The sequence below is a fragment of the Nelusetta ayraudi genome, unplaced genomic scaffold (genome assembly GCF_046127955.1).
Source record: "Nelusetta ayraudi isolate G7.1 ecotype Tasmania unplaced genomic scaffold, CSIRO-AGI_Nayr_v1 ptg000071l, whole genome shotgun sequence".
Taxonomy (NCBI): Eukaryota; Metazoa; Chordata; class Actinopteri; order Tetraodontiformes; family Monacanthidae; genus Nelusetta; species Nelusetta ayraudi.
Genome location: NW_027466121.1, coordinates 1,202,424 through 1,226,811, shown reverse-complemented (window position 1 = coordinate 1,226,811; position 24,388 = coordinate 1,202,424). Strand labels below are relative to the sequence as shown.

The following is a 24,388-nucleotide window of genomic DNA, read 5'->3' as shown; positions in this document are numbered from 1 at the left end:
TAATAATAATAATAATAATAATGAAGGAGAAGTTGTAATATTGCCTCTTAAGTGTTTTAATCTTTAGCCCTCGTAAAAAAAACAAAAAACAAGAGAGTTATTATCATTATCATTATATAATTGTTATTGCCCTGCTGTTTAAAACCCGCACAGCTTATTACAACACGCCGTTGTTTTACACACGAGGACCTGGTCGAGAAAATTCCTCAGTCCATATGACGACCGGGGCCCACAGTTTAGGGAAGAGGAAGTCGCGGAAATAAAATCCAATTTCCTCATGCCGCTGGTTTTTCCCAGGTGCAACTATAAAACAAACGCACCTGAGGGATGGTGGCATCAGTACTACAATCACGTCAGCGACGCTCGGTGGAGAAGGACGTCGCTGAGAGAGTTTTTTTTTTTTAGAGCGAGAGAGAGAGAGAGAGAGAGAGGGAGAGAGAGAGGGAGAGAGGGGATGGACGTAAAGCAGGTGAGTGTCGCAGACAAGGCCCGCAGATGGATTTTCTCCGTGCATTTCTGCACACCCATCATCATCATCATCTCCCCTCGCCTGCAGATTCTCATTCTCGCCTTCCTCGCCGCGTCCGTCTCGGCGTGCAAGATGAACCGGTGCTATAACGAGAGTGAGCTGAGCGAGGCTGTGGAGAGGAAGCTGAGGTCTCACTACCATCAGCCCCCGGACCCGTTGCCTGCAGCGGACCCGGACTCCCCCTCCTCCTGCCCCGTGGAGCTCTACCAGTATCTGGCGCCTCACGAGGAGAACAGGAGATCCCTGTCACCATGGAGATACGTGTGAGTGACACACCCGAATCTATTATTATTATTTATTATATGATACAGAGTATTTGATAAGGTCATTACACTACAATAGAATTACTGTGATTCCCCCCATCCCGCCCCCATGATGTTATTTGAACAACATTCCTCAGCATGTCTACATAATGCGTGCATAATTTGCGAGTATGTGTAGATTACTCAATCCCGATATCGGTACTGATAGCCAACACTGGTATCGGTATTGGTGAATTTCAAGTTATTATTATTATTATTATTATTATTATTATTATTATTATTATTATCATTATTATTATTATTATTATCATCATTATTATTATTATTATTATTATTATTATATATGTGCATATCTAAAATGTGTTAAAAAATAATAATAATAGCAGAGTTTGGCATCTGCTGTCGCAAAGAAGTGATCACACAATGACATTTTATTATGTTTACAGTGTACATCTGTTTGGGAAATTAAACCCTTTGCTGCATAGCCAGAAGCATTTTGGCATGCACAAGTAAACAGCTGGGAAATGAAAATAATCTGTCAGAGTAAAGATACAAACAGATGACGTGTGGGGTTGGCTCTTGTTATTCGCGGCTAAAATTGCCTAATGGCAACGGAATTGGAGCTATGTGCATTCCACTCAACCTGTCACCCGTGTCGTCGCTCTACTCGAGGGAAAGTCCCTCTGGCAGGTGTGTGTTGCCTCATCACCTGGGGTGACGTCAAATATCACCCTGACAAGTAGACCGTCTAAGCCAGTCCAACTCCGTCGCTCGTTTTAGGTCATCAGCTTGTTTCCCTTTGGCCTGAAATCCCTCCGCCAAATTTTACCAGTCAAAACCAGCTGACAAAACACAGCTGTTCCATTCTTCGTTGAACCCTCATAAGTCGTTTCGTGTTCCTTTTTTTGTTTGTTTGTTTGTCAGTTAATTTGTTACTTAACGCTCAAAACGGAGAGGAGATAGGCGCAAGTTAACAGGTGAACAGGGCGGCCCCAACGGTAAAAGGTAAATTAGGAACCGGAAGTCGTCTGAAAACGCGGTCACTGTGGCTTCATTGCACTTTATGAACGGCGTGTAAGGTTTTTTCGTTGCGTCATCGTCATCGTCTTCTGGAAGCTTCCGTACAAGGGGAAGTGAGCATGCCCAACTTGGGAAGAGCGCTCGGCGCTGACCGAACCAGGGCACGCAGGACATAATTGGGTGTTTCCGAATCACCCACTCGCTCCTTCCTCACTTTGTCAAGGGAGTGGCGCGGGAATGCTGCTTAAAATTAAATAAATAATAATTATAATAATAATAATTAAAAAAAAAAAAAAAAAAAAAAAAAAAAAAGCGTCTTATAAACAATAACAACTCCGTCCAGACTGGTATTGTTAGTACTAAAGGGGGCGCCAGACATCCTCACAAGTCTAATGTTGTGCACTGTTTAAGCGAGTAGGGAGTGCTTTTCGGAAACAAGTCAACCGAGACTGACCTGGAAACTATCAGTGGGTTGCAATTATCGCCGGTTGTTCGCCGGTGTGGCGTGCCAAGAGGCGCGAGGGTCAAGATAACAAACCGTTGAGCAATCCGCTCGTCTTTTTCCTTTGGTATTTGCTTTATGTCCGCTAGAATGCAAACTTAGTGCAAGAGGAAAACAAATAGGTTGTTTACAACACCTGCGCCAACCCTTTATTGACCCCCTCGCGTTTTCTGCAGGTTCAAAGGGGAGCGGCCGCAAAAAGTCAGGTCATGTCGTTAAAATGGAACGTAAAAACTATTACCTGGCGGTGGTGCATTGTCAATGTGAACTGTCTACCTGCAAGAAGCTCATTATTGAGGCTTTCATTTAAAAATGAATGTAAAACATAATAGCCAGACTTGAACGACAATGTCTCGCATCATGTTCAGTCTTTAAATATCTCTACGATAAGTCGCGCTACACACGTCCACCTATTGTCTCATTTAGACGAAGACATTTAGGGTAATGAAGGTAGCACAGAAGATGACGTTGACGTGAAAAGAACGCGTAGAATAGACTGTAATTAAAAGACAGCAAATTTGCTTGTTGCGGTGCAGTGTGTAAAATTGTGCCATCTAGCGGTCAGACTTTAGATTGCAGTCCTCATTCACTCGCCCTTCCTCTCCCAGGATACCGTTGTCTTTGTCGAGTTCTCCAACTTATAATGAGGTTCCCATAAGTGCACCTATTTAAACCATTTGTTTGTCCAGTTAGCTTATTAAACCTGACACACAAGATAGCAGGTATTAAGAAGCCTGTTCTTATCACACTGCTGCCAACCGAACTACTTTTATTGTACAATTATTGCGGACATACACAAATATTAATGGGTGGTATACTATGCTTTTGCCAATAAATTGTAACAATGATTTTGTGTCTGCTTGAGGAATGTGTGTGGATTTACCTTTTGGTAATTAAATAAAGAGAGAAAATTTTGTATTTGTCTATGTTTATATTACTACTCTAACGCATTTTCTCTAATCAGAGATCTTTCCTTGATTATTTTCCTAGTGTAAAAAATATATAAGCTTTATTCATTTATTTTATGATCGCTTTGTTTTTGACAGCAGAATATTACAAGTGTAGTTCCATTCACTTCTCATCTTCTTTTGTTTCAGGCTCAGATCAATGAAGGATCACTTTCCCTCGACTTACTCGGAGGCTGAGTGTCTTTGCTCAGGGTGCATACTCATCCAGGACGTCCCGGGGAAAGGAAGGGTCCCAGTGGAAAACTTCAGTTACACATCAGTGCCCATTATACAGAGCAGGGTGTTCCTCAGGAGGGATTTATGCGGTGATGGTGGGAAGTACCGTTTGACTCCAGTAAGTCAGGACGTAGCTGTGGGCTGTACCTGTGCAAGGCCCATGAGCACATAGAGGACAGCTATGTTGCCAAATGTTTTTTGGTTTTTTTAATGTTTTATTTTGCACAAGTTCTCTGGAAACTCTGGGGCATCAGGCCTGTAGAGGTAAAGCCAACTGGCAGCACTACTCTCTTCTGAAGACCTAACACTCCCTGGGATCATTTCATATCAGCCTATTTGCAGAGGCCTACTGATTGTCACATTGATATGCTAATATTTTGTATGCATTTTTTATGCCCACGTTGATTTTTATGACTTGTGGAAAAAGTCCTAATCTCTTCTCTTTTTTTTGTCTTGCATAATATAAAATTGCTATTTATAGTTTTGTAAACCTAATTTAACTACTAATAATATTTGAGATATCTATTTATTTGTTTTTGCATATGGCGTGTTCAAGTGTGTTTCATGATGCTCATGAGCTGAAAAAAATAGTCCCAGTGGGACTTTAAAAGTTTGTTGAATGCTTAAAATTCAGCTTCTTTGAAGCAAAAATAAAATAGGCATACCTAAAAGGAAATATGTTGTTTGTGTGTTTATTGAAAAGTGATGGGGGGGGGGGGGGGGGGGGGTCTACCTTGGGGTGAAGGCAGGGTTACACCCTGCACAATCTGACAGGGGCAACAAATGGTTTGTGAATTTTTACCAATAAAAAAAAAAAATAGAATTTTACCTGAAAAGCTAAACAAAAATTCTATCAAGCACTAAAGCAAACAATAGTATTGCTGTGCTTCACAGTGATATTTGAACTGACATGAGATTGCACAGTATGTGTAATCCTCATAAAATAATTGTATTATTTATTTATACATGTGTCAATGAGCCATAAGTTTTAGTGCACTATACGAACGAGCCGCTTCATGCCTATCTTTTCCTTTTTGACTTTCTACTTTTATTCACAATTACTTTTTAATTGGAAAAAAAAAAAGAGTTGCTACTTAGAGGACTTTAAGTTCAGCCGTTTGATCAATTCTCCAGGAATTTAAGAGGCATTTTTGCTTTCAACAAACAGGCTTATTTCACCGACCACCTCCCTAAATTAAAGGAGCAACAGTTTAGTTGTTCAGTTGTTCACTAGCCTGTGAACCGACAGAGGAAGAAATTCAAACCACTCGCAAACAGTGACAACTTTATAAGAGTTTTTTTTTAATCCCCCTACAAAGCAGGGACACATAAACACTTTTAAAAAATGACGTTAAAAGTGAGGCAGTCACATCTGACACAAAGTCTGAAAAATCTTTCCCCTCGAACGAGGCGGGCGCCTCGGTTGAGACGGTTTATCTTATGTGGCAAACTTCTTCTGTCGCACAGGTGCAGGCAGCTGAGACATGATATCCAAAAGGGGACGCTCCACGACAACCAGAGAGTGGTCCTCCAGTAAGCTGACATGCATGAGGTGCTGGGGAAACACGGATCAAAAGATCAATGATTAAGACGCAGTCCAGGTTCATTGCAGACCGTTCACTGTGTTACCTCACGTTTAAATAATGAAATACGCTTTATTTGTACTAAACAAGCAAAACAGTTTTGATAAAGAAAAGCTTCTCTTTATCAAAACTGCTCCTACAACATACAGAGGTCATATTTGACCACCTTAGCGTCTCAAGTTTACAGTTAAAATGTAAATAATACACAGCTGTATCACGGGGCCAAATCAGCTTAAACACAACCTTCCTTGATTGAGTGAAGTTATGAAGGTGGCGGTACCTGAAACCTCTTGCACATCTTAAAAGCATGGCTCTGTCTGATCCTCTCCGGCTCCGGGAGACTCCGCAGTGTCATCTGATTGTACAACATGGACTTTGCTTCAGGGAGCGGCTACAAGTGGGGAGGGGGGGTGACACAAAATCAGGCAACATTTTAATTTCCCTCAGAGGTCAAGCAGACCAAGAAGCAAACAAACAGCAAATTGCACCACTTGGCAAACAGTGTTTGCGTACCAGAGTCTGGTCAATGATGCAGAACATGAACATGTCGTGCATCAAGACGTGAGCTGGATTTTTTGGACTGAAGCCCACGTGGGTGACGGGTGTGTCTCTCGCCAACCACAGGGGGTGCAGTCCGTTTTTCTGCAGCCGTCGACTCCACTCCGTGTACTCTTTGTGTAGCAGCGAGTACTCAAAGATCTGCAACGCAACACACGGGGAGTGTAAAGAGCCAATGACAAGTTAATTCCAGGGCATCCCGGTGTGAAAAAAAATGAAATTGCATCGCTTACATGTTGGTCAGCGTGAACTGTGACGAGGTTGCTGTTTGCCGGGTTGATGGCGATGGCCGTGGGGCAGGAGTTGTACACTGGGATTGTGCAGTGGACCTGCAAACAACAGTGTTTATTGAGTCATTCTTCAGCCACAGCTCCAAATTGAAATTTGCCCGTCTTTAAGAAACACCTTAAGTTTGCGCAGGTTGTAGACATGAATCTCACAGCCTGTGTTAGCGGCTGCCAGCCACTGACCATCTTCACTGGTGCTCAGCAGGTGCACCGGCTGTTTGGAGCCTGCAATTGACCAACATGGGGACATCTTGAGGAATCCTTTCATTGTGGAGAAACTTAAAACATGTTCACATTATTGGTATCCAGCAAATGAAACAAACGCCAAAATCACCAGCAAATTGCTCTTCCAAAGAAAACAGCTCTCTCTGTCTTGTATTTGGAATGTTAACAACCAGAAACGCAGCGGAAGCAGTCTTGCTACAAGGCCTGACCTTTATAGCAATTTCCATTTACCTCTGAAGTGGGAATTCAAAACTAGTGATGACACGTCTATCGTACAAAGTTACGACAAAAGATATTTCATTGCAGTAAATGCAGTGGAAAATTTTCAGAAAGCCATATCGCATTGCTGCGAAGTTCCTTCAACTTTCTGAGGTAAACTATTCTTAGTTGTTGGGCAAGACTTTTAAAATATGTATTATGGAGTGTACACGAAGTCTGAGCAGAAATTCTGCAGAAAAGAGTGATGTAATAATTGTCTGAGATGTTGCTGAAGGAAAACATCTCAATTCTGGAAAGCGTCATCAATGGTTTTGTTTCAACTTTATCCTTTTTCTTTTTTTTATCCGTCCCCAAGTGTACATTTACACTAACCTGACTTTGGCTTTAAAGTGTGAACGTATTTGCACTCCAGCTTGCTCAGAGAGGTAACAACAACTGAAGAATGATTGGAGGAAGCAAGGAGTTTGGATGAGTCTGAGGAGAAGCAGAGGTGGCGGCCTGAGGAAAGCTCCTTGGGCAGTTTGGACACCTGAGGAAGGAAACGGAGAGGCTCAGCTTCATCGTCAAACTATGGAGGATAACAGAAAGCCGCAGCCGTTCTGGTGTGAGAGGGTTCTATCAGCAATGTGCAACGGTCGGAGTGTCCTCGTGCCAACCTTGGTAATACTGATGTTGTTGTACTGTAATCTGTAGAGCCGGACGCCTGACAGGGCAGAGTAGGCCAGCCAGCTCCCACACGGAGACAGAGCGCCGCTGCAGACGTGATCATTTCCCTGCGAGAACCAAAGAACAAAGCCTTGCACTCGCCTGTGTGAAAATGGCCTAAAGCAAAAAAATAAATAAAAAAAATGAAATCACCCACAAACCTTTATCTTGAGCTGAATCAGTTTCTCCGCTTGCGTCTTTACAGGAAGGTGGTCGCCAGGGTTACCTGTGGGAATCGGCAAACAGCGGCTCATTCGTGACGCCAACAACAGCGTTTCAGGAAAAAAAAAAAAAAAAACTTCGCTATCGCTTTTGAAGCATCTTCTGTGTTCAAAGTGCGTGCGTTGGTCTCACCGTTACCGTCGCTCTCCCCGACTCTCCACAGCTCCAGGTGGCCGGGGAACTGGAAGAGCAGCAGTCCGGCTTTCTTTGCACAACAAACCAGGCTTCTCTAAGGAGGAACACAGACGCAGGTATGTTTCCCATGGAAGCAGTTTTATGGTGCTTTCGGATATAAAGTGCACGGCTTGGGGGTGTGTGGGTCAGTCAACTGAATGTCTTCTTACATGTGGGAAAACTATTTTGCGGAGTGCCGACTCCTGGGTGTTCTTCTCCACTTTGTCCAACAGAGGTCGTACGACCAGCTGTGTGTCCATACCTGTGGGTTACCGCAAGAAACAAAAGAATGCAGTGCGGCATTAGGTACCACGACTGGCCTTTAAACACATGGAGAATCTATAACCAACATGAGCTGCGTTTCCATTACGCCCAGAACTGCGCAAAACCTAAATACTGCAATAAAAAAAAAAAAAAAAAAAAAGGTAATAGAAACACCTACATTTCAAAGAAAAACAAACCCTCTCAGACATTGCTAGAAGTTTTTTTTCGCTCTCATGAGGTGGTATACTGTAGAGGTCTATCACAAAAGCAACATGGAAACACTTTTTCACATTTATGCGTCACCGGATGTGACATTCATGGTCACGTGACCATTCACGTCAAGTGAAAGCGGCGTGTTATGTTCGGACGGAGGATTTATTTTATTTTTATTAGTAATCAAAGAGAAAAATATAACAACCATTCTTGACAGCAAACAAACGTAAACAAATGTAAACAAACAAAAGCAAACGCAATTCTCGTAAAATCTCGCGAGATGTGATTTTACGAGAATTACGGCCTGTGCGCTTCACACCATTCACTGAAAACTCCTGCAAATCGCAATAGTACTTTGTCGAAATGTTGGAACCGTCGTTTTTATTTTGCGAAAAACTGCAAATGGAAACGCAGCTAGTAATAATCAGCGTGCAAACAAACACTGGACGGGTGCAATGTCTGTCAAAGTAGGCAGGAGACATTGCTTGGTCTCTTTGCATGTGTTGTCTGAAGTCACAGTGCACTGAGACGTGACAATTAGTGGGACGCCAAATTTCAAAGACTTTTAAAATAAAACACTGACCTCCAGAAACAACAGCCGTCTCTGTGTGGACAAGCGCCCTCACATCATGCGAGTGGTTCTTAAAGGTCCTGGTCCGGACCCACTCCTTGTCTTGTTGGTCCACAGTAGAAGGCAAGAACTGAAACTGGACAACGGTGCCCTCCGATGTCCCGGCAATCACGCTGCTCTCATCCTGCGAAATCATTTTTAAAGCTTTACCAACGGTCCAGCTATGAGCACTTCAGCGTGTGCAGTCACAAACATGCGTGGAGACTCTTGGTGAGATATCAACCTGTGAGACAGACAGGGCCAGGACGTCCCACTTTGTGACCAAGTGCGTTTTGATCAACGTTCCTGTGAATCCATCCCAAATCTGGACCTTTCCTGCAGAATCACCACTAATAATCGTGTGATCAGACAAGAAGGTGACGTCCCAAACCACCACCTCTTTGCTCTTGGATGCTCCAATGGCCCTCTCCACCAAAAGCCTGTGTGTGGTTTGGCCTAAAGTTGGGATACGGGAGGGAAAAAAGGCTCAGAGTGGCATCAGAGTGATATATTCAAGTCACCTTTTGAGAAGCGGCTCAAAGCTTTATTCCGTCTGGGCTAATCCTTGGATTATAACATCTCTCCTCACCTGTTTCTATGTCGAAAATCTTGATCATGTCCATCATACCAGCAGCAATTTGTGTTCCAGAGGGATGCCACGACAGAGATATAATACGACCTGCCAGATTAAATCAATTAAATGTCAGGCAATAATGTACACAGTTTGCAGTTGCACCGCCCCATCTTCGTGTTATTAATCAGCATTTATTAACAACATTGATAACCGAGTAGTTAATGATTTAGCACAGCTAAAAAGGCAAATGCCGGTCGATCGGAAAGAAAAAAAAAAAAAAAAAAAAAAAAGCTCAATCATCAATTAGACATCTTACCTTTCTGTCTGCTCAGGTTTCTTTGAAATTGAATCTTCTCATCAAGTATTTCAAACAGCTTCACCGTCCCATCCTCACAACCAACCTGAAACAGACAACAAATCGTTGAGTCGAATACATTTTACTGGCTACGCATGCAGAGACGGGCCTCTGTCACGAGTATAAAACAGAGACTTGGGAGATGATAAGAGACGCTACTAACGGATAACAGCGTCTCTTGTCGGTTGCAACTGATGGTCCAGATTGGTCCTCCATACGCCTCCATAGTATACCGAGGCCTCAGTTTCTCCAAGTCGTACTCGGTGATCTCGCCGTTCAAACCGGCACTGAAGAGACGCTCGCCGACCCAACACAGAGCCTCGACAGCCCTGCCATCTCGTCCTGGGATCACCTGCGTATCAACGGGTCAAACAAGTTCAATTGAAACTCTACTGGAGTCTGAAGGAGGAATCAAAGAGCGCTCCCGAAATACGTTCTTACACCATTATTGATTCCATTAGGTTAAAGTCGTCTGATCTGCTACGGTACACACGAGCGGGAAAACGTGGGGGTAAAGTCGAGGATAAATGCTTTTGGCGTGTTTTAGATGGTCTGTCGGTCGCTACCTTTTCTTGAAAGTGTCGGTCGGTGAAGTTGAAAATCTCCACAGCTCCATCAGCACGAGCCACAGCCAACCTCTCGGTGCGGCTGTTAAACGCCATGGTTCTGATGGCGCTCGGCATGTAGTCGAAGAATCGAACACGGTGCACCTTAAACTCTCCCATTTTGCTGACACACAAATGGAAAACAAACAAACAACGAATGTGAGAAACGAGAGGAGAAACACTCAGCATGCTGGAGTAAAGGCAACAAGTGATCTTGCTGCGCATTAGCAATACAAAAGAAGGAGCAGTTAACCTCTAAGACCACATGTTAAAAACACGTTCTGGTAATAAGACAACAACGACAACAGTTACGTTCCATCAAATCATCACAATTTCACACTTTACCGGCGGTTATTCCTCCACAAACACACGATTTTCTTGGTCCGTAAATTCACACGCTGAAAAACACCAGGAACCACGTTGGTGACATTTGAACCGGCAACAATTCTGCTGCTGCTGCTTCTTCTTCTGCGTTTTACGGCAGTTTGCGTCCATACTGGTACTTTACTGCCCTCTTCAGGTTCCACTCGTCTTCACTACTGCTGCACTAACTCCTCCTACTAATGACTCGCTAGTCCAAGGGGGCGGGGGGAGAGAAAAATGATATACGTCATCACCCCGCGACGGCAAACGCAGATGGCGGGAAAAACTACCGGGGACCGGCGTTGAAATGACCGGCTGAGAGTAAAGATGTTTAGAAATTGTACAACTCGGGCGAATTTTGTGCCATTTACGGATTTGCAATAGCCTTCTCTGACACCTGTAAGGACAATGGTACAAATAATAATCAGGTAAAGTTGGAACGCTTGCCATATCGATGTATTATTGCTGTGAAGCAAATGAAACTTATTCTTTCCTGAAATTGTTATGCTATTATTATAACTTGCGTGACATTCTTTCTGACGCCAGGTGCTAAAATAACTATCGAAGGATTGACGTATGGTTTTTAAAGTACCAAACAGCATGTATCCTCGTTGCTGCATTTTAATGCATCTCAGCATAGCAGTCATCCATACATCCATACATCCATATATACCTATTTACTCCTAATGTGTGCTTTTCTTCGGTTTTGTTTTTAAAACCTGTACTCCGATGTCCTTACTTTTTATACCTCATTTGATCGTTAGAATTTATAATAAATAGAATAATTTTGCACAGTGGGTGGGAATGAGTACTCAATATATAGCCAAATTATCAAACAGCATTTTATGATACATTGTGACTCAAGAAGAGTGTAAAAATACATTTTATGTGTGGCATCACCTTCAGACGATTCTGACAATTTCCTTAGAATGGGCGTAAGGTTTGCCAAGCAGTTTACTTCCAGTTTCTTTTAGTTGACCAAGATGTTCATGATTCTCTGCAGGAGCAGTGTTGACGGCCGTAGGCCCCCAGAGTGGCTGCTGGTGGAGCTTCAGGGAGAAGTGGTCTCCAGACACAACTCAGGTCTGGCAGGAAATGTGATGGGAGACCTTCTCTATACTAAAGAGGTAAAGTAAGAGCTTGGTTTAAAAAATAAATAAATAAAAAAAACTCCATAACCCCTCTTAAATCTGAACAAATGGACAGTCAAACAACAAAACAAAAAAAAAAACAACAACAACAAGACAACAACTAAACACATACTTCCTTTTTTCCCTTCACCCATCTCATTGGTCTTTTACTCAGTACTCTTGGCTGTGTTTTCTTAAAAGTTGTCACTAACTCGAGCCTTTAGCATACTAACATGTAGAGTAAAACATTCTAAATTCTACTAATGTTTTGTGCTTTGCAGTAGAAGCATAAAAAACTAAAAACTAAAAAATAGTAACCGTTATTTCATTCAGTTATTTTTTCGTTCTTCCACCAGGGGGTGCCAGTGTTGATTGTAGGACATCACATTTTATATGGGAAACAAGTCAAGCTGGAGAAACCCTTTGCTGTCCTTACTAAGCACACGGGCCATTCACAGGACAGCCTGGGCAGCCATGATAACACTGAGAAGAATGATGAGGTCACACAGGTTCCCATGGAAACGGATCAGCAGAGACTGAAGTGCACCTCTTATTCCGTGTGCGCGCTTATCAAACTCAAGTTAATCTTCAAGACCCGGCCTAAACCCATCATTACTAATGTTCCCAAGAAGGTATAGCGTGGCTGTGTGACAAGGACCAATCTCATCTGATCTGTACTGACTTCTTACTATGGTCTGTCTTCTGACTGAACTGAAATAAGCATTTAATTGTTTCTTTTGCTGTTCATTAAAAATGTTGTTGACAAGTTAGATTTTCTTTTGTCTAAAAGTCCCACTGTAGAATAGTGTGATATAAAAAGAAGATGAAGATGTGGAACGCTTCTATTATGACAAAACTGACTTTTTCAGCTATTTAACATGTATTTTTGTGTTACTGGCATGCCAACTAACTCACCACAAATCTGAAAAATGTCAACATGCGCATTTCTAAGTGGGCTAGCTTTTTCCATGTTGCTGCGCTGAAATTAGCCGTTTTCTCTCTCTTTTTTTTTTTTTTTGCTCATCCTTAATTGAGCTGATTCTCATATTAACGCCTCTTAAATGTGGTCGGGGTGTTGCTGCATGAGGGCTTGTAGCCATCTTCCCAGCCTAGCTGGTGCGCGATCGGCCAATCACAAGGGAGTGTGCTTTTCCAATGTGGTGCTTTCAATGGTGGAGGTTTGGTGAGGGGGGAAGAGAGGCTGAGTGAGGGAGAGCTCCTTGTGTGTAATATATGCAATCACCAAGTTTTTCTTTTTTTTTTTTTTTTTTTGACCAAACAAACCTTGTTTATTGTTGGAAGTAGACCACCAAAATCAATTTATCAATTGGCCATCATTTGGCCCCTTTAATAACGTTTTGCCAGATGAAGTTGGCATTCACTCACACAAAACTCTTGGTTGTGTTTATGCCTTTCACTGTATATTTTCAAGATTCTGCCATCTCAGGTAATGAGATTCAGATTCAGTTGTTGTTTTAATGAGAAAAGTGTGTATGAACAGAATGCTGCTGAAAGAGTTTACGATCAGGAAGCGTACGGTAAACGGAAAACCATGGAACGGTATACAAATCCACGGTTCAGTTTGTGTCACGGCCTTGTGGTGATGGTCTTTGGTCCGGTTCGGTATAGGCTGTTATCTTTAAGGCTGCAGAAATACCATATATCAGCTAAGATACATGGCCCAATAATTCCCCATTTAAATAGTGGAGGGAAAAAAAATTGTCAGCACAACAAAATCATTGTCTTGCATGCAGAAACTGAAAGAATGAAGTCTGACATTTAATTCATTTTCGTAACAGCTGCTGAATAGGAGACATTGCTGGAGACATTGCATTTTTTTTTCTTCGCAATTGAGGTTCTTAAAAAAAACATAAAAAAACATGCCAAGAATTAAATGGTTATTCCCTGTGCCTAAATGCAATAGAGTCTTTTAGGCATAAATACTGCACTGAAATATATTGCTGATGTTTGTCAATTCGCCCTTTGCTAAGCCCCCCGCCCTCTAACCCCCCCACAGCACGCACCATGGTTACTGTTGCTATGCTGCCATGCCTGACAAGCTTTCACTTCGCCATGTTACCACAGATTTTACTGTGATTTTGGCGAATGGTAAATTAATGAATGAACGGAAGGTGAATGATTTTTACCAATTTCGAGAAAAATACCAGCGACGTGATATCCAGACAGGTGTGGATTGAAGCCCCATCAGAGCTGAAGTGCACCTAGAAGAGAATTGAGTACACACTGACACACATTGACAATGCAAATGAAAAACAAATGCTTTTTCTGCTGCTCCACTGTTTGGTTCACTTAAAGAGGAGTAAGTTTGGTTCTTTTAAAGAGGGCCTCATGTGGAAACATCAATAACAAAAAAAAAGAAAGAAATTAAGCCGCTTTGTTTATGACAGATAGGGTTGTTGGTCTGTTTATTGTGTGCCCCCCAAACCCCCTCCCCAAGTTTTTAAAGGGCAAAACCTTTCCTAATTGCCTCTCTACAAGACATACATATGTAATAAATCTAGTAATTCTGTTAATCTTTCCATCTGACAAGTAACATGAAATCTCAACATTTACTCTCAACAAAAATGTGCAACTCACACAAATATATTTAAAAACAAAATATATATTTCGATTCCGCATCTCTGTACCAGGGTACAAAAAGACATTGAAAGATCAAGTTCGTCGAACAGCTTGCACCGATTTCCAGTCAAATCAGTCGTTAAAAGACATTAAAATACCAAATACCACAAACTACAGAAAATGTCAACGTAGTCCTTTAGAACGCGAAGAAATCTCTTTTGGGGGCAGCGTGGTGGTTCAGCAACAGTGTCTCCAAGGTTGCTGGGCCTTTCTGTGGGGAGTTTGCATGTTCTCCCATGTTCTGGGTCTGCATGGGTACAACAGTATATTGTCCATAGGTGTGAGTGCGGAGGGTTGTGTCTGTGTTGGGCCTGCATTGAACTGGCAACCCGTCCAGGGTGTACCCTTCCTTTGCACAAACGCAGCTGTAACAGGCTCTGTCAATCCCACAAGTGTCACTGCAGGAAATGCGTTGGTAGAAATAGATGGTGACATTTCTTCCTATGAATAGAATAACTGTCCAAACAGAAAAAAAATTATGACTTTGGAAAATTCCAAAATTCCAATATCCTGCGAGATCCAAGCAGCCTGAATGCAGTGCTAAATAATGTCCAGAAAAGCCTCTGATTTTAAAAGAGACATATTTGGTGTTCAGCCTTGACCCTGCTCCTGATCCAGTGAACCAACAAAAGCTGCATCTCGTGTAAAAAGGAACAACGTTTAGATCAGAGTATCGGCAATCAAACTGTATTTTCACATGTACAATTTGGCACATTTACAATGTATAAAGAAACCATAGCAACAATCTACATTCAGAAAGTACAACCTGCTGGGAATGGAGAACTTATAAACAGAGACAACAAGAAATTACCCCTCAAAACCACCAAAGTTTGCCAGTAAAATATTTGTGCTGTTTGCGGCCAATGGAACATACAGCGCTGACTTTCCTTGGCCTTGAGTCTCTGAGTAGCTCTGTTTTTTTTTGTTTTTTTGTTTTTTTTTTCAGTAATTGCTCCTTCTTCCATTCAAATTTTGAATACTATACTACACATACTATCTGCCTTTATTCAGTATTGATCTTTTTTTTTTTTTCCAGTCACCCCACCCCAAACACACACAAATGCACATACAGACATCCTAGATTTTGCACTGTCTGCAAGTGTGCAATCATAGGTTTAGGTAGATTTTACCTTTTGCATACCCTCTGTCAGGTCATATTTAGTGTAAACTGAATATTCTCATTTAAATTTTTGTCATACTGATATGGTACACTTATAAAAGAGATGTATAAGGACTCAACTTTAGGTAAAAATTGACTTTCAATGTGCATGATTGATCTAGTTGCCAATTTTTAAAAACCAACTGAAAAGATGCCCAGATAGAAGTTTCATAGCCAGTTGCAATAGACTGGCCTTAATATGCATACAAAATGAATTTCTACTACACTGAACAGAAGCGTCTTGTAAATTTGAAAGTTTACAATTTTACAACAATTATTGCTTTTCATTAAAAGATTTATTCAATCTTTTTACATCCTATTTAGTTTTAAATAACAATAAAGAACATGGAAAACACACAAGCAATTCAATAGACTTTTCTGTCTCTTATGACCTAGGCTTTCTGCTCGTTATTTATATTCACAACAGAAACCACTGTGCTACACCCTCTACAGTTTACAGCTAACCTTCATCCATGGACTTCCAAATGTTATTCTCAGAGTCATTATTTCATGTCTATAAACATATAAAGACACTGGTTCACAGATGCATTTTTCTATCTGTTATTCGATGTGAAGCACCATTGAGCATAAGTAAATCTTCAGTTTTGGCCTTTTGCGCATTAGCACCAGTTGATGAAGATGTGAGGGCCCTGTTCTCTGGCAGTTATCAGGTCAGCAGTGGCACCACTGGACTTACACCACTTATGTGGCAGACGTTTCCGACAAAGACCCCTGACAGTTTATGCTTCTGCATAGGGCAGGTGATATTGTTCTTCTCTCTTATTACACCTCTTGGCTACGATGGCCAGATACAGCACCAGTAAAATTAGCCAGTAGCAGGCATACAGTATAGACCCTGCTATCAGCAAGGCTTTCTCCGTCTCAGTGAATGGCTCTTGTGTTTCGCAATAAATTGTGTATGCCACACCCCCAAGCAGGACCAGGGCCCACACTGTAACGGGCACGGCACCAATGAGGTTGACCACTATCTTCCTGCGGCCCGAGGTGCCCCATCCTGCCTTGTTGATGGTGAGCAATGCAAATATTTTGGCAGGAAGTAAGCTGGACATGTAGAGCAGAGAGTAGAGCGACATGAAGATCATGACCAGGCTGCCACGCAGGAAACAGGCGTAGGTGGCCTTCACCATCCCGACCAGCTGGACAGTCAATAAAAATAGAAGGATGTTCCATAACCTACCACGGTAGAAAAGGTGAATGACAGTTGCAACCAAGAAAAAGGGGAAAAAGCCTGTAACCACAGACTCGTAGGTCATCCAGAGGCTATGCTTGTGGAACCACAGTGCATTGTAGAGCCACTCGCGAAAGTAAGACTTGCTCCATCGAGTCTGCTGGTTGAGCCAGCGTAGAAACTGCGTCGGCGTCTCCGTCTGGCACTGCGATCGCGCCGTGAATTTTGTCTTGTAGCCAAAGCTGAGCACCCGATTGGTGAGGTGGCGGTCATCTCCAAAGCTGCACTTTGAACCCAAGAACGTCTGATGGTACCAGGGCTCCAGGAAACGCTGGAGCAATGAGTTCCTATACATTCCGAGAGGGCCGCTGATGCACTGGACACATCCAAAGTAAGACTGACAGGCTCGCTCGACGTTAAAAGCCATCCAGTATCGCACGCTGCTGAGGAAAGAGATCCATGAGTCGTATTTGTTGAGGATCTGAAACATATGCGATTGGAAAGCATTGGGCATTAGCGTTCACAGTTTTGGTATCTGTTTTAGCCCGATTGGCAGACTTCAAGTTTGGTCTCTTTCAAATGCGGATTTTACCTGCACATCTCCGCCAACCCCTCCCACCATGGGGTCGTCCTCGAGAATCTTAAGCATTTCTATGGTGCACGCTGGATCTAGAACTGTGTCTGAGTCACACACCTGGAAAAGGGAAAAAACAAGGTAGATGCATCAGATATCGAAAGAGGATGAGGATTGCATTACAAAATTGAAATTTTGTTGCACACAACTCTGCAGTCTCGCAGACAAATGAGAAGCAGTGGACGGAGATGTTGTACGCAAAAATGCAAAACGTGAACATGCATAAATGTAGGCAAAGCTAAAATTATAGCACAGTTTATGCATACACATGCAAGTGCTAACCACTAATGCAGTGGGCATAAAATCTCAGAATACTAATGAGTGTCTTAATTCTAAATCATAATGTGATTTGTATAGACGAAACCTAAACTGAATATGCGTCAGCACAGAAGCTGTGCAGATATCAAATCAGAAATTCTGTTAATTTCATGGATTTGGGATTAGTGTGTGCAGGGGAATATGAATGAGTTTTAAGTGATCACGTTGTGTGTAATGTGCGTTTTATTATTAAGTTACAGCTAAATTTGAGAATTATCTTGGGATAAAGGCTGGGTACGCCGTGGCCAGGTCGCCAGTTTACCACATAGCCAACATAGAAGAACAAAACAACACTCGGACCAAGGAACTGTTTTGAATCTGCGACTGTGGACTTTTGAACAGAACCCAACAGACTATAGTTTACCGTGGCCTCCGTTTAGAAAGCCTTCAAGAAACCAGATGCTGCATGGACGAAGTAAAGGAAGCCTACATTTCTGTAGCCGATCTTTTTGAGTTGCCTATACATGCTAAGTATGTCCCCGGAGCTAAAATACGTTTTCCTACATGACAATGTTGATTATAAGGGGACCAAAAAGATTGTCAAAGTAAAGTATTCACACATTCCTAATCGTGCTTTTGCGCTCCTGCGGTGCAAATTCAATGGCGCGGGTCCTCACCTGCACATAATCCACACTGTCCCCCAGCGCTTTAAAGGCAGTGTACATCACCTCCCTCTTCCCTCCCCACTCCTGCATGATGCAGGAGAATCGGCAGCCCCTGACCAGCCGGGCCACGCGCACGGCCTCCTCCATGTGCACTGAGCTCCGAACTCCACCGGCGACGCCTCCCGCTTCACTCCCGTCACTGTGATAGTTCCCTTTCCACACCATACTGCCAGCCTGCTCAGCTCCGCCCATCACTTCCTGAAAAATGTCCATCATGTAGCGGTCCTCAGGTCGGTTGCCGTCCACCACCAGCACCACGCGGAGGCCGGGGAAGGAGATGCGGCGGATGCTACGCAGGCACTTCCTCAGGTAGTCGGGGTCCTCCTGGTAAGCAGCGATGCAAAGGGCCACGGAGCGTCGGAGGTGCTGGCTGCGGGCCGGGCTTCTCATCCTGCGGTGCTCCAGGAAGGCAAAGAGGCTCTGCAGGAAGAGGTGGAGCGAGAGGAAGGCACCATAGAGGCCAAAGGATAGGTGGTGCTGCTCCGTGTGGATGAACTGGTAGCCTTGGAACAAAACGGAGACGAAAGAAATAAACGTGAGAATGACGTTTTTGCAGGATTTGAATCGACATCCAGGAAGGTGTCTCTGAAACTATCGAACCTGTCACATAGGCCAGCAGGATGGTGAAGAGGACCACCACGGCGAAAAGGGTGGTGACCGCGATGTTCAGCGCATTCCTGCAGCGAGAGGGCATCTGGAGGCAGGGAAAACACAACCGCATTTGTGCAAACATGGAAAATCACACTTGTGAAACGGTCAGGCACAAGTGAAAAGCTGAGCTTGTTATTGGGAATCAACGCGATCAGATTTACACAAGTCTCTTGTACCGACTAAGTGAGACAGACTTTTGGGCCCCTGACCCTCAGAGCTCCTCAGAGCACTCGGACAGAGAGCGCCTGTGACTCCATATGAGGTGACCCAAGTGCCATTTCCTGGATTGTTTTTCCTGTTTACCACTTTCACTAGCATCAGCTCAGGACTCAGTAACCTGAGTGACTGACATCATGGAACCGCCACAGGAAGCTAACTGCACAGTTTGTCATGTTTTTATTTTATTTTATCTACAACGTCAATTCATGTTCATAATTGAGCGTAAAAACCTGCGGCGATTAGTTTGTTGAGTAAAATTGGATTCCTTCTTCAAATGTCACCGCTATCCTTTGTCCCACGGCTGTTTTTTCCACAATCTCTGCTCCTTGGATAGCTTTCTTTACCGTCTAATCTGCACTCAGGACTGTGAGAGTGCTGGGAGGGGAAGTGAGCCTGAACAGTTTGCATGTTCATCATAGGATAAGGAGATAAAACAAACATTCAGACTTTCAGTGAATTTAGACTCACTCATTAACTGTGTCCTGCTGCCCTCTCAGCTCATTCTGTCTATTTATTCCACCTCCAACTTGATGAAGTTTGCATGTCTGAGAACTGCTACTGTATGTTCTCTCTCTCTCTCTCTCTCTCTCTCTCTCTCTCTCTCTCTCTCTGTCTCTCTCTCTCCCTCTCTCTCTCTCTTTATCTATTTTTTTAAATCTGTTATTCGATGTGAAGCACCATTGAGCATAAATAAATCTTCAGTTTTGGCCTTTTGCGCATTAGCACCAGTTGATGAAGATGTGAGGGCCCTGTTCTCTGGCAGTTATCAGGTCAGCAGGTTGGACTGTGTGTGGAAGCCTGAAATGGAGGAGAAAACTTTGACGACATGCAAACCCCAAAAAGAATTGTTCAGTTGGAAACAAACCAGGTTCGAATTTGTTAATCCTGCACGTATTTATAAAATGCATGTGGTATTTCAGGCGACAAGGTCAAAAGCAGGTCGTGCAGGATTTGGAGTTTGAAAACCAGCAGTGGTTGTCTTAAGAATCTTTTGGGTGTTTGAGGTTTAGACCAGCAGTTCCACTTCATTGCTGCACAGAGTGCATATGTACCATTCAGTAGGTAGGCACTTAATACTGCACTCCCTATAATTTTGCGCGTCTCCTTATTTTATTATCCAAGTAACAACTTGAAATGAAGAAGCACAAATAAGAACAAAAGAAAACGTGATTACGTGTGTATTATGTTGTAATACAATGGTGTTAACTTACAGGTTAAATGTTTTTTGTAACACCACCTTAGTTTTTGTTATCCTTGTGCGATTGAAGAAACCTTGTATCTTGCACAGGGATATGTCCATATGTCCATGAATTCTGCTGTATTAGGTGAGGATTGCACTAGAGGTTTCTTGCTGTTACCAGTTTGTGACCCCTTCATCTTCTGAGTCTGAGCCACATTGTGCAGTCATAGCGTCAATTGTCTAGAATTATTGATCGTTTACGGCCAAAGGCAAAAGCAGAAAGAACTGACATTGCCGACACCATATACTCTACATATGTCCCTATTTCATTTGTATTTACACCCAATATCTATCATTTTTTTTTAACAAAAAATGTAATAGTTCCATTAGCTATGAATGCCAGTATGGTACAGAAACACCCAGGGCTCTCCGGTGATGGACATTCAATGACCTAATTAATACGTTTAGAAAAAGAAACTCTGCCTTTGAGCACCAGCTGCCCATCTGTTATTGTCCCTTTCATCTGCTTCTTTCCCACCAGCCCCTCTGGCGCTCTCCCCTCTCTCAGGGTTAATGGCTCTAATTAAAGGTGGGCTGGGGTTTGGCTTGTGCTTTGGACAAGTCAAAATAGAGGAACAATTCTGTCCTTTCATTCATGGAATTACCTTTTGGCCCTTCCTCAGCTCACCTGGCCAGACCCATACAGGAAAGACAGAGTGATATTTATGTTGCCGCACTCAGACCTCATTCTGGACACTCTAGTGCAGAGAGATTATCTGCCTTTTTGAGTGAATATACATCCTGGAACTGAATCAGCACGGGGAAACAATCTTTGGGATTGCATGAACAGCGCGACAAACAGGGAAAGCAGACAGATTTTGGAACTCAAAACCATCACTGTCATTTAGAGACAAGCCAGAAGAGTGAAATTGCTTGAAATTGCTATAATTTCATCTGCCTTTTCTTTCTGTTTGCAACTCCTGCTTGGCAGTGGCACAGCAGAAAACAATTTAATCATGAAACATTCGACAAAACCTGAAACATATGTTTAAGATGCTCACTGTCTCCTAAATATGACATTGAAAAAAAAAAAACTATTTCTTGTTTAACTGGTTCCATTTTAAGTCCTCTTTGAACCTTTCAGATATAATGGGCACAGTGGAGTAAATGGGTTCATTATTTTTTTTTAAAGTAAAAGTCTCTGCCTCTTGTGTTTCTGTTTTTAGTTAGACATTTTCAATTTACAGGGGATCTGTGATTAGTCTCCAGTGTGTCATATATTAATCTTTGTCATTACCCCTGAGTTGTGGATGTGTTATAACAAGCCTATTTCTATATCTTCTATAATCATTGTTTTTTTTTTTCTGTTTTTAGTAGGGTAGAAAAATGCATTTTCATTTTATTTCCCAAGTTTGAAAAGCCACCAATTTCTATCTAAATGGTGCAAACAATATTTAAAAAAAAATAAAATATAATTATAAATTTAAATTATGAATTTGAAAAGTTGCCAGTTATATTTTAATACTGGGATACATATAAGACATATAAGCACGAGGGGGGTAAACTTGGCCGTGTTCACTTTGTTATGCTGGTGAATGTTGACATCAAATAGAAAGCGCCTGCTCAGTACATAATCCATGTTGGATTAAAGCAATGGGCCCAGCAGCAAGCCCTAAATGCCCTAAGGCCAGGATACTATGTACCCCTTGATCTGTGGGCTACAGTCAGTCACGAGAGGGGGTTGCTGGCCGAGATCAATCGCGGTTAAGGATGACCTATTGTGACTGCTGCACCTTGGACATGATGATGATACTCCATTATCCCAATTTAGCTCGTTTCTGCGCAGTTTAACAACATTCAGCACATTTTTTTAACTTAAAAAAACAAACTATTTTACTATTATTTACAAATCAAATTTCAGTTTCATTATCACCCAGTATATGTATCCACATTGAAACAATTTGGCCATCACTTTTGCAGTATTATTTCTACTTGCCCAAGTTTTCTATATCGTGGTAAAGTAATTAAGATTAGACGCCAAGCAGTTGGCTCAGTTTAGAAAACTTAAGAATTAACAACTTAAAAATTTAAGTTGTAATTAGTTTGTTTTTGATCTTTTTTCTGTTTGCAATTCTATAAATACTAAAGAAAGTATTCTGAAGTCCAGCTATGCAACACAGAAAACCTGTCAAAATATGTTTGTTGCCATTGTTGGTATTTTGTAGTGTACTTTGGCGAGCTTCATTTTGGGCCATCAATTTGTTATTCACACCAAGTTCTACAGCCAGAACATGACAAATTAAAAAAAAAAAATGAGTTGTTCATGGAAGACTATAATTAAGAAAGGGATGGGCCGCCTTCGCAGATGGGTGAATAATTGGACGCCATTGTGCCTTTGGCTACTGTTGTTGTTGTCATCTTCCTCAATGCTCCTGGGAAAAACAAAGCCCGGATTTGCTGCAATGCCATTTTATCAACTTGTTATCCATTATTACTGATGTTAAGTCAGCATGACCAATAAGGAAGATTACTGTCCCCAAAGTGATTTATGAACTATTGCTTACTGGTCACATTGTTGCAGTTGATCGTAATTACAGTGTAGCGATAAAACAAAATGCTTCTCACAATTTACCATTTGGAAAGAAATTGTCGGAAAATGTGTAAAGAATTACTTCTATTTATACTATTTCTGTATCTAGAAACTTGCCCAGACAGTGCATAGATCACAATGCACAAATGGGCTGTTGTGTGGTTTGAGTCAAGGTGCCAAGTGGACCGTTTGAAAATGGCAAAGATGCTGTGGAAAGTCAGACACAATAGTGAGCCACCCGTCTTCAGTCTCTAGGATTCTGATCACCTTCATCCTATCCGACACCGTCCACCTCGGCAGAAAGGACACCCAGCACACTGCCAGCATGCACCCACGCTGCGACAACACACACTGAGACACCCACTGTTGACCGCGACAGTTTCGAATCAACGAAAGGTGTCAACTTTTAAAAGTCCTCGTCGTGGGATTCCTTGACTCTCTCGCTCAGGTAAGGGAAAAATATTTCCGCAACCTCACTTTGTACACGCGTTCACCCCACCAGCCGGGACATACTCGACTCTTTGTCCTGCGTTTTACTTTCGTGTTGCTCATTCTTTTTTTTTTTTTTTCCGCCACACTTTGCTCCCAGTGAAAAATCTTACTTGCCACGTGAATACTCTCATTCATTCCTTTTTTCCCCCCATACTTTTTCCATCAGCCCCGCACGGCGCACCAGGAGCATAATTTCAGACAAAGTTTTTCATCCTCGCCGAAAAACTTTGGCGAGGATGATTTGCGTCAAACGGCAAACGTCTATGGGGTAAACACAACAGACCTCGAACGCAACTGGAGAAGCCTTACCTTCCTGACCCAAAGGACCCTCGCTCGTCTTCTTCCCCCACAGGACTTCCCCCCCCTCAGACGTCCGTATGCCTGGTCCTTCTGTTGAGCTCAGGGCATCCAGCCCTGCCCGTTTCCTCAGCACAGCACGCTCCTTGTTCTGGCTCTCCGTCCGCCAGTCAACACTACATCTTTATTCCGCCTTGCCTCGCTCGCCTTGCTTGCCTAATGCGCGAGATCCCACATCCAAAAATACCGACGGCAGCGCGGACGGCCAGCCTCCGAGTCGTCCCCGAGCCCAGCCTCCCTGCCGCCTGCTCCTCCTCCTCCTTCTCCTCCTTCTTATCTCCCAGGACTGTCCCAGGGCATGAGCACCCCCCACCACTCCTCCCCACCACCACCCCCAACACCCCAGCTGTGATCAGAGGTGCTCAGCCCGCAGCCGATGCTGACGCATGTGCCTCTCAAGCGCAGATTGCCGGTCGGGGGACGGCGGCCGCTTTGCCCTTGATGCTCCTCTTCTCCATCTCGGCTCCAGACGTTCACCATTCAGCAGTGGGGTGAAGACACTTGGTCAAAGTGGGAACCCAAGTGTCCGTCTCCGGGTCCGATTTTTCTCCCTTCCTTCCCCCCCGCCCGCCACCCTCCCACAGTGACTCACCCTTTCTCCCTTTCTCTCCCCTGTGCTGCAGCATCAAAGCTTCTTAATGAAGCCCGTTTCCCTTTCCCCCCCCCCTCCTCTGTCACAGTGTCGCGCACTGGCCGCCGTTGGAACCAG

General features: G+C 43.0%; 4 protein-coding genes across 6 annotated transcripts; 2 read left to right on the top strand and 2 right to left on the bottom strand.

The window, feature by feature from the left end:
- Window positions 1-432: 432 nt before the first annotated feature.
- Window positions 433-4,174, top strand: il17c (interleukin 17c). Its single transcript, XM_076042684.1, has 2 exons — window positions 433-792; window positions 3,412-4,174. The coding sequence occupies exons 1-2, from the start codon at window positions 455-457 to the stop codon at window positions 3,668-3,670; spliced, it is 597 nt and encodes a 198-aa protein (XP_075898799.1). The 5' UTR covers window positions 433-454; the 3' UTR covers window positions 3,671-4,174.
- Window positions 4,175-4,779: 605 nt separating this feature from the next.
- Window positions 4,780-10,249, bottom strand: utp4 (UTP4 small subunit processome component). Its single transcript, XM_076042917.1, has 16 exons — window positions 10,054-10,249; window positions 9,651-9,839; window positions 9,449-9,533; window positions 9,148-9,237; window positions 8,803-9,014; window positions 8,532-8,703; window positions 7,642-7,733; window positions 7,430-7,526; window positions 7,237-7,301; window positions 7,027-7,143; window positions 6,743-6,899; window positions 6,045-6,151; window positions 5,873-5,968; window positions 5,595-5,780; window positions 5,362-5,472; window positions 4,780-5,053 (listed from the first exon to the last, which is right to left on the bottom strand). Exons 1-16 carry the CDS (start codon window positions 10,210-10,212, stop codon window positions 4,937-4,939), a joined length of 2,052 nt encoding a protein of 683 aa, XP_075899032.1. The 5' UTR covers window positions 10,213-10,249; the 3' UTR covers window positions 4,780-4,936.
- A 465-nt stretch (window positions 10,250-10,714) lies between these two features.
- Window positions 10,715-12,351, top strand: chtf8 (CTF8, chromosome transmission fidelity factor 8 homolog (S. cerevisiae)). The gene is made up of 3 exons (XM_076042643.1): window positions 10,715-10,883; window positions 11,459-11,582; window positions 11,942-12,351. The coding sequence occupies exons 1-3, from the start codon at window positions 10,864-10,866 to the stop codon at window positions 12,221-12,223; spliced, it is 426 nt and encodes a 141-aa protein (XP_075898758.1). The 5' UTR covers window positions 10,715-10,863; the 3' UTR covers window positions 12,224-12,351.
- Window positions 12,352-14,042: 1,691 nt separating this feature from the next.
- On the bottom strand, window positions 14,043-23,903 carry has3 (hyaluronan synthase 3). Of its 3 annotated transcripts, none has more exons than XM_076042795.1 (5): window positions 18,791-19,218; window positions 18,143-18,693; window positions 17,166-17,267; window positions 16,583-17,054; window positions 14,043-14,863 (listed from the first exon to the last, which is right to left on the bottom strand). In XM_076042795.1, exons 1-5 carry the CDS (start codon window positions 18,921-18,923, stop codon window positions 14,817-14,819), a joined length of 1,305 nt encoding a protein of 434 aa, XP_075898910.1. In that variant the 5' UTR covers window positions 18,924-19,218; the 3' UTR covers window positions 14,043-14,816. The 3 variants fall into 3 exon arrangements, with proteins under 3 accessions (XP_075898910.1, XP_075898909.1, XP_075898908.1); XM_076042794.1 differs by lacking the exon at window positions 14,043-14,863 and adding an exon at window positions 23,632-23,903 and having other exon boundaries at window positions 15,934-17,054; window positions 18,791-18,884; XM_076042793.1 differs by lacking the exon at window positions 14,043-14,863 and having other exon boundaries at window positions 15,934-17,054; window positions 18,791-19,216.
- Window positions 23,904-24,388: the final 485 nt, after the last annotated feature.

Bases quoted from the DNA above. Each gene is read 5' to 3' on its own strand.
- il17c (XM_076042684.1), top strand. From the start codon at position 455: ATGGACGTAAAGCAGGTGAGTGTCGCAGACAAGGCCCGCAGATGGATT. The intron at 793-3,411 runs GTGAGTGACACA...CTTTTGTTTCAG, and splicing joins CTGTCACCATGGAGATACGT to GCTCAGATCAATGAAGGATC.
- utp4 (XM_076042917.1), bottom strand. From the start codon at position 10,212: ATGGGAGAGTTTAAGGTGCACCGTGTTCGATTCTTCGACTACATGCCG. The intron at 7,144-7,236 runs GTTTGTGGGTGA...TGGTTCTCGCAG, and splicing joins TGATTCAGCTCAAGATAAAG to GGAAATGATCACGTCTGCAG. The intron at 5,969-6,044 runs GTGTTTCTTAAA...TGTTGTTTGCAG, and splicing joins ACAACCTGCGCAAACTTAAG to GTCCACTGCACAATCCCAGT.
- chtf8 (XM_076042643.1), top strand. From the start codon at position 10,864: ATGGTACAAATAATAATCAG. The intron at 10,884-11,458 runs GTAAAGTTGGAA...GATTCTCTGCAG, and splicing joins ATGGTACAAATAATAATCAG to GAGCAGTGTTGACGGCCGTA. The intron at 11,583-11,941 runs GTAAAGTAAGAG...TTCTTCCACCAG, and splicing joins ACCTTCTCTATACTAAAGAG to GGGGTGCCAGTGTTGATTGT.
- has3 (XM_076042793.1), bottom strand. From the start codon at position 18,923: ATGTTTGCACAAATGCGGTTGTGTTTTCCCTGCCTCCAGATGCCCTCT. The intron at 18,694-18,790 runs GTTCGATAGTTT...TTTTGTTCCAAG, and splicing joins CCTGCTGGCCTATGTGACAG to GCTACCAGTTCATCCACACG. The intron at 17,055-17,165 runs GTAAAATCCGCA...CATATGTTTCAG, and splicing joins GGGTTGGCGGAGATGTGCAG to ATCCTCAACAAATACGACTC.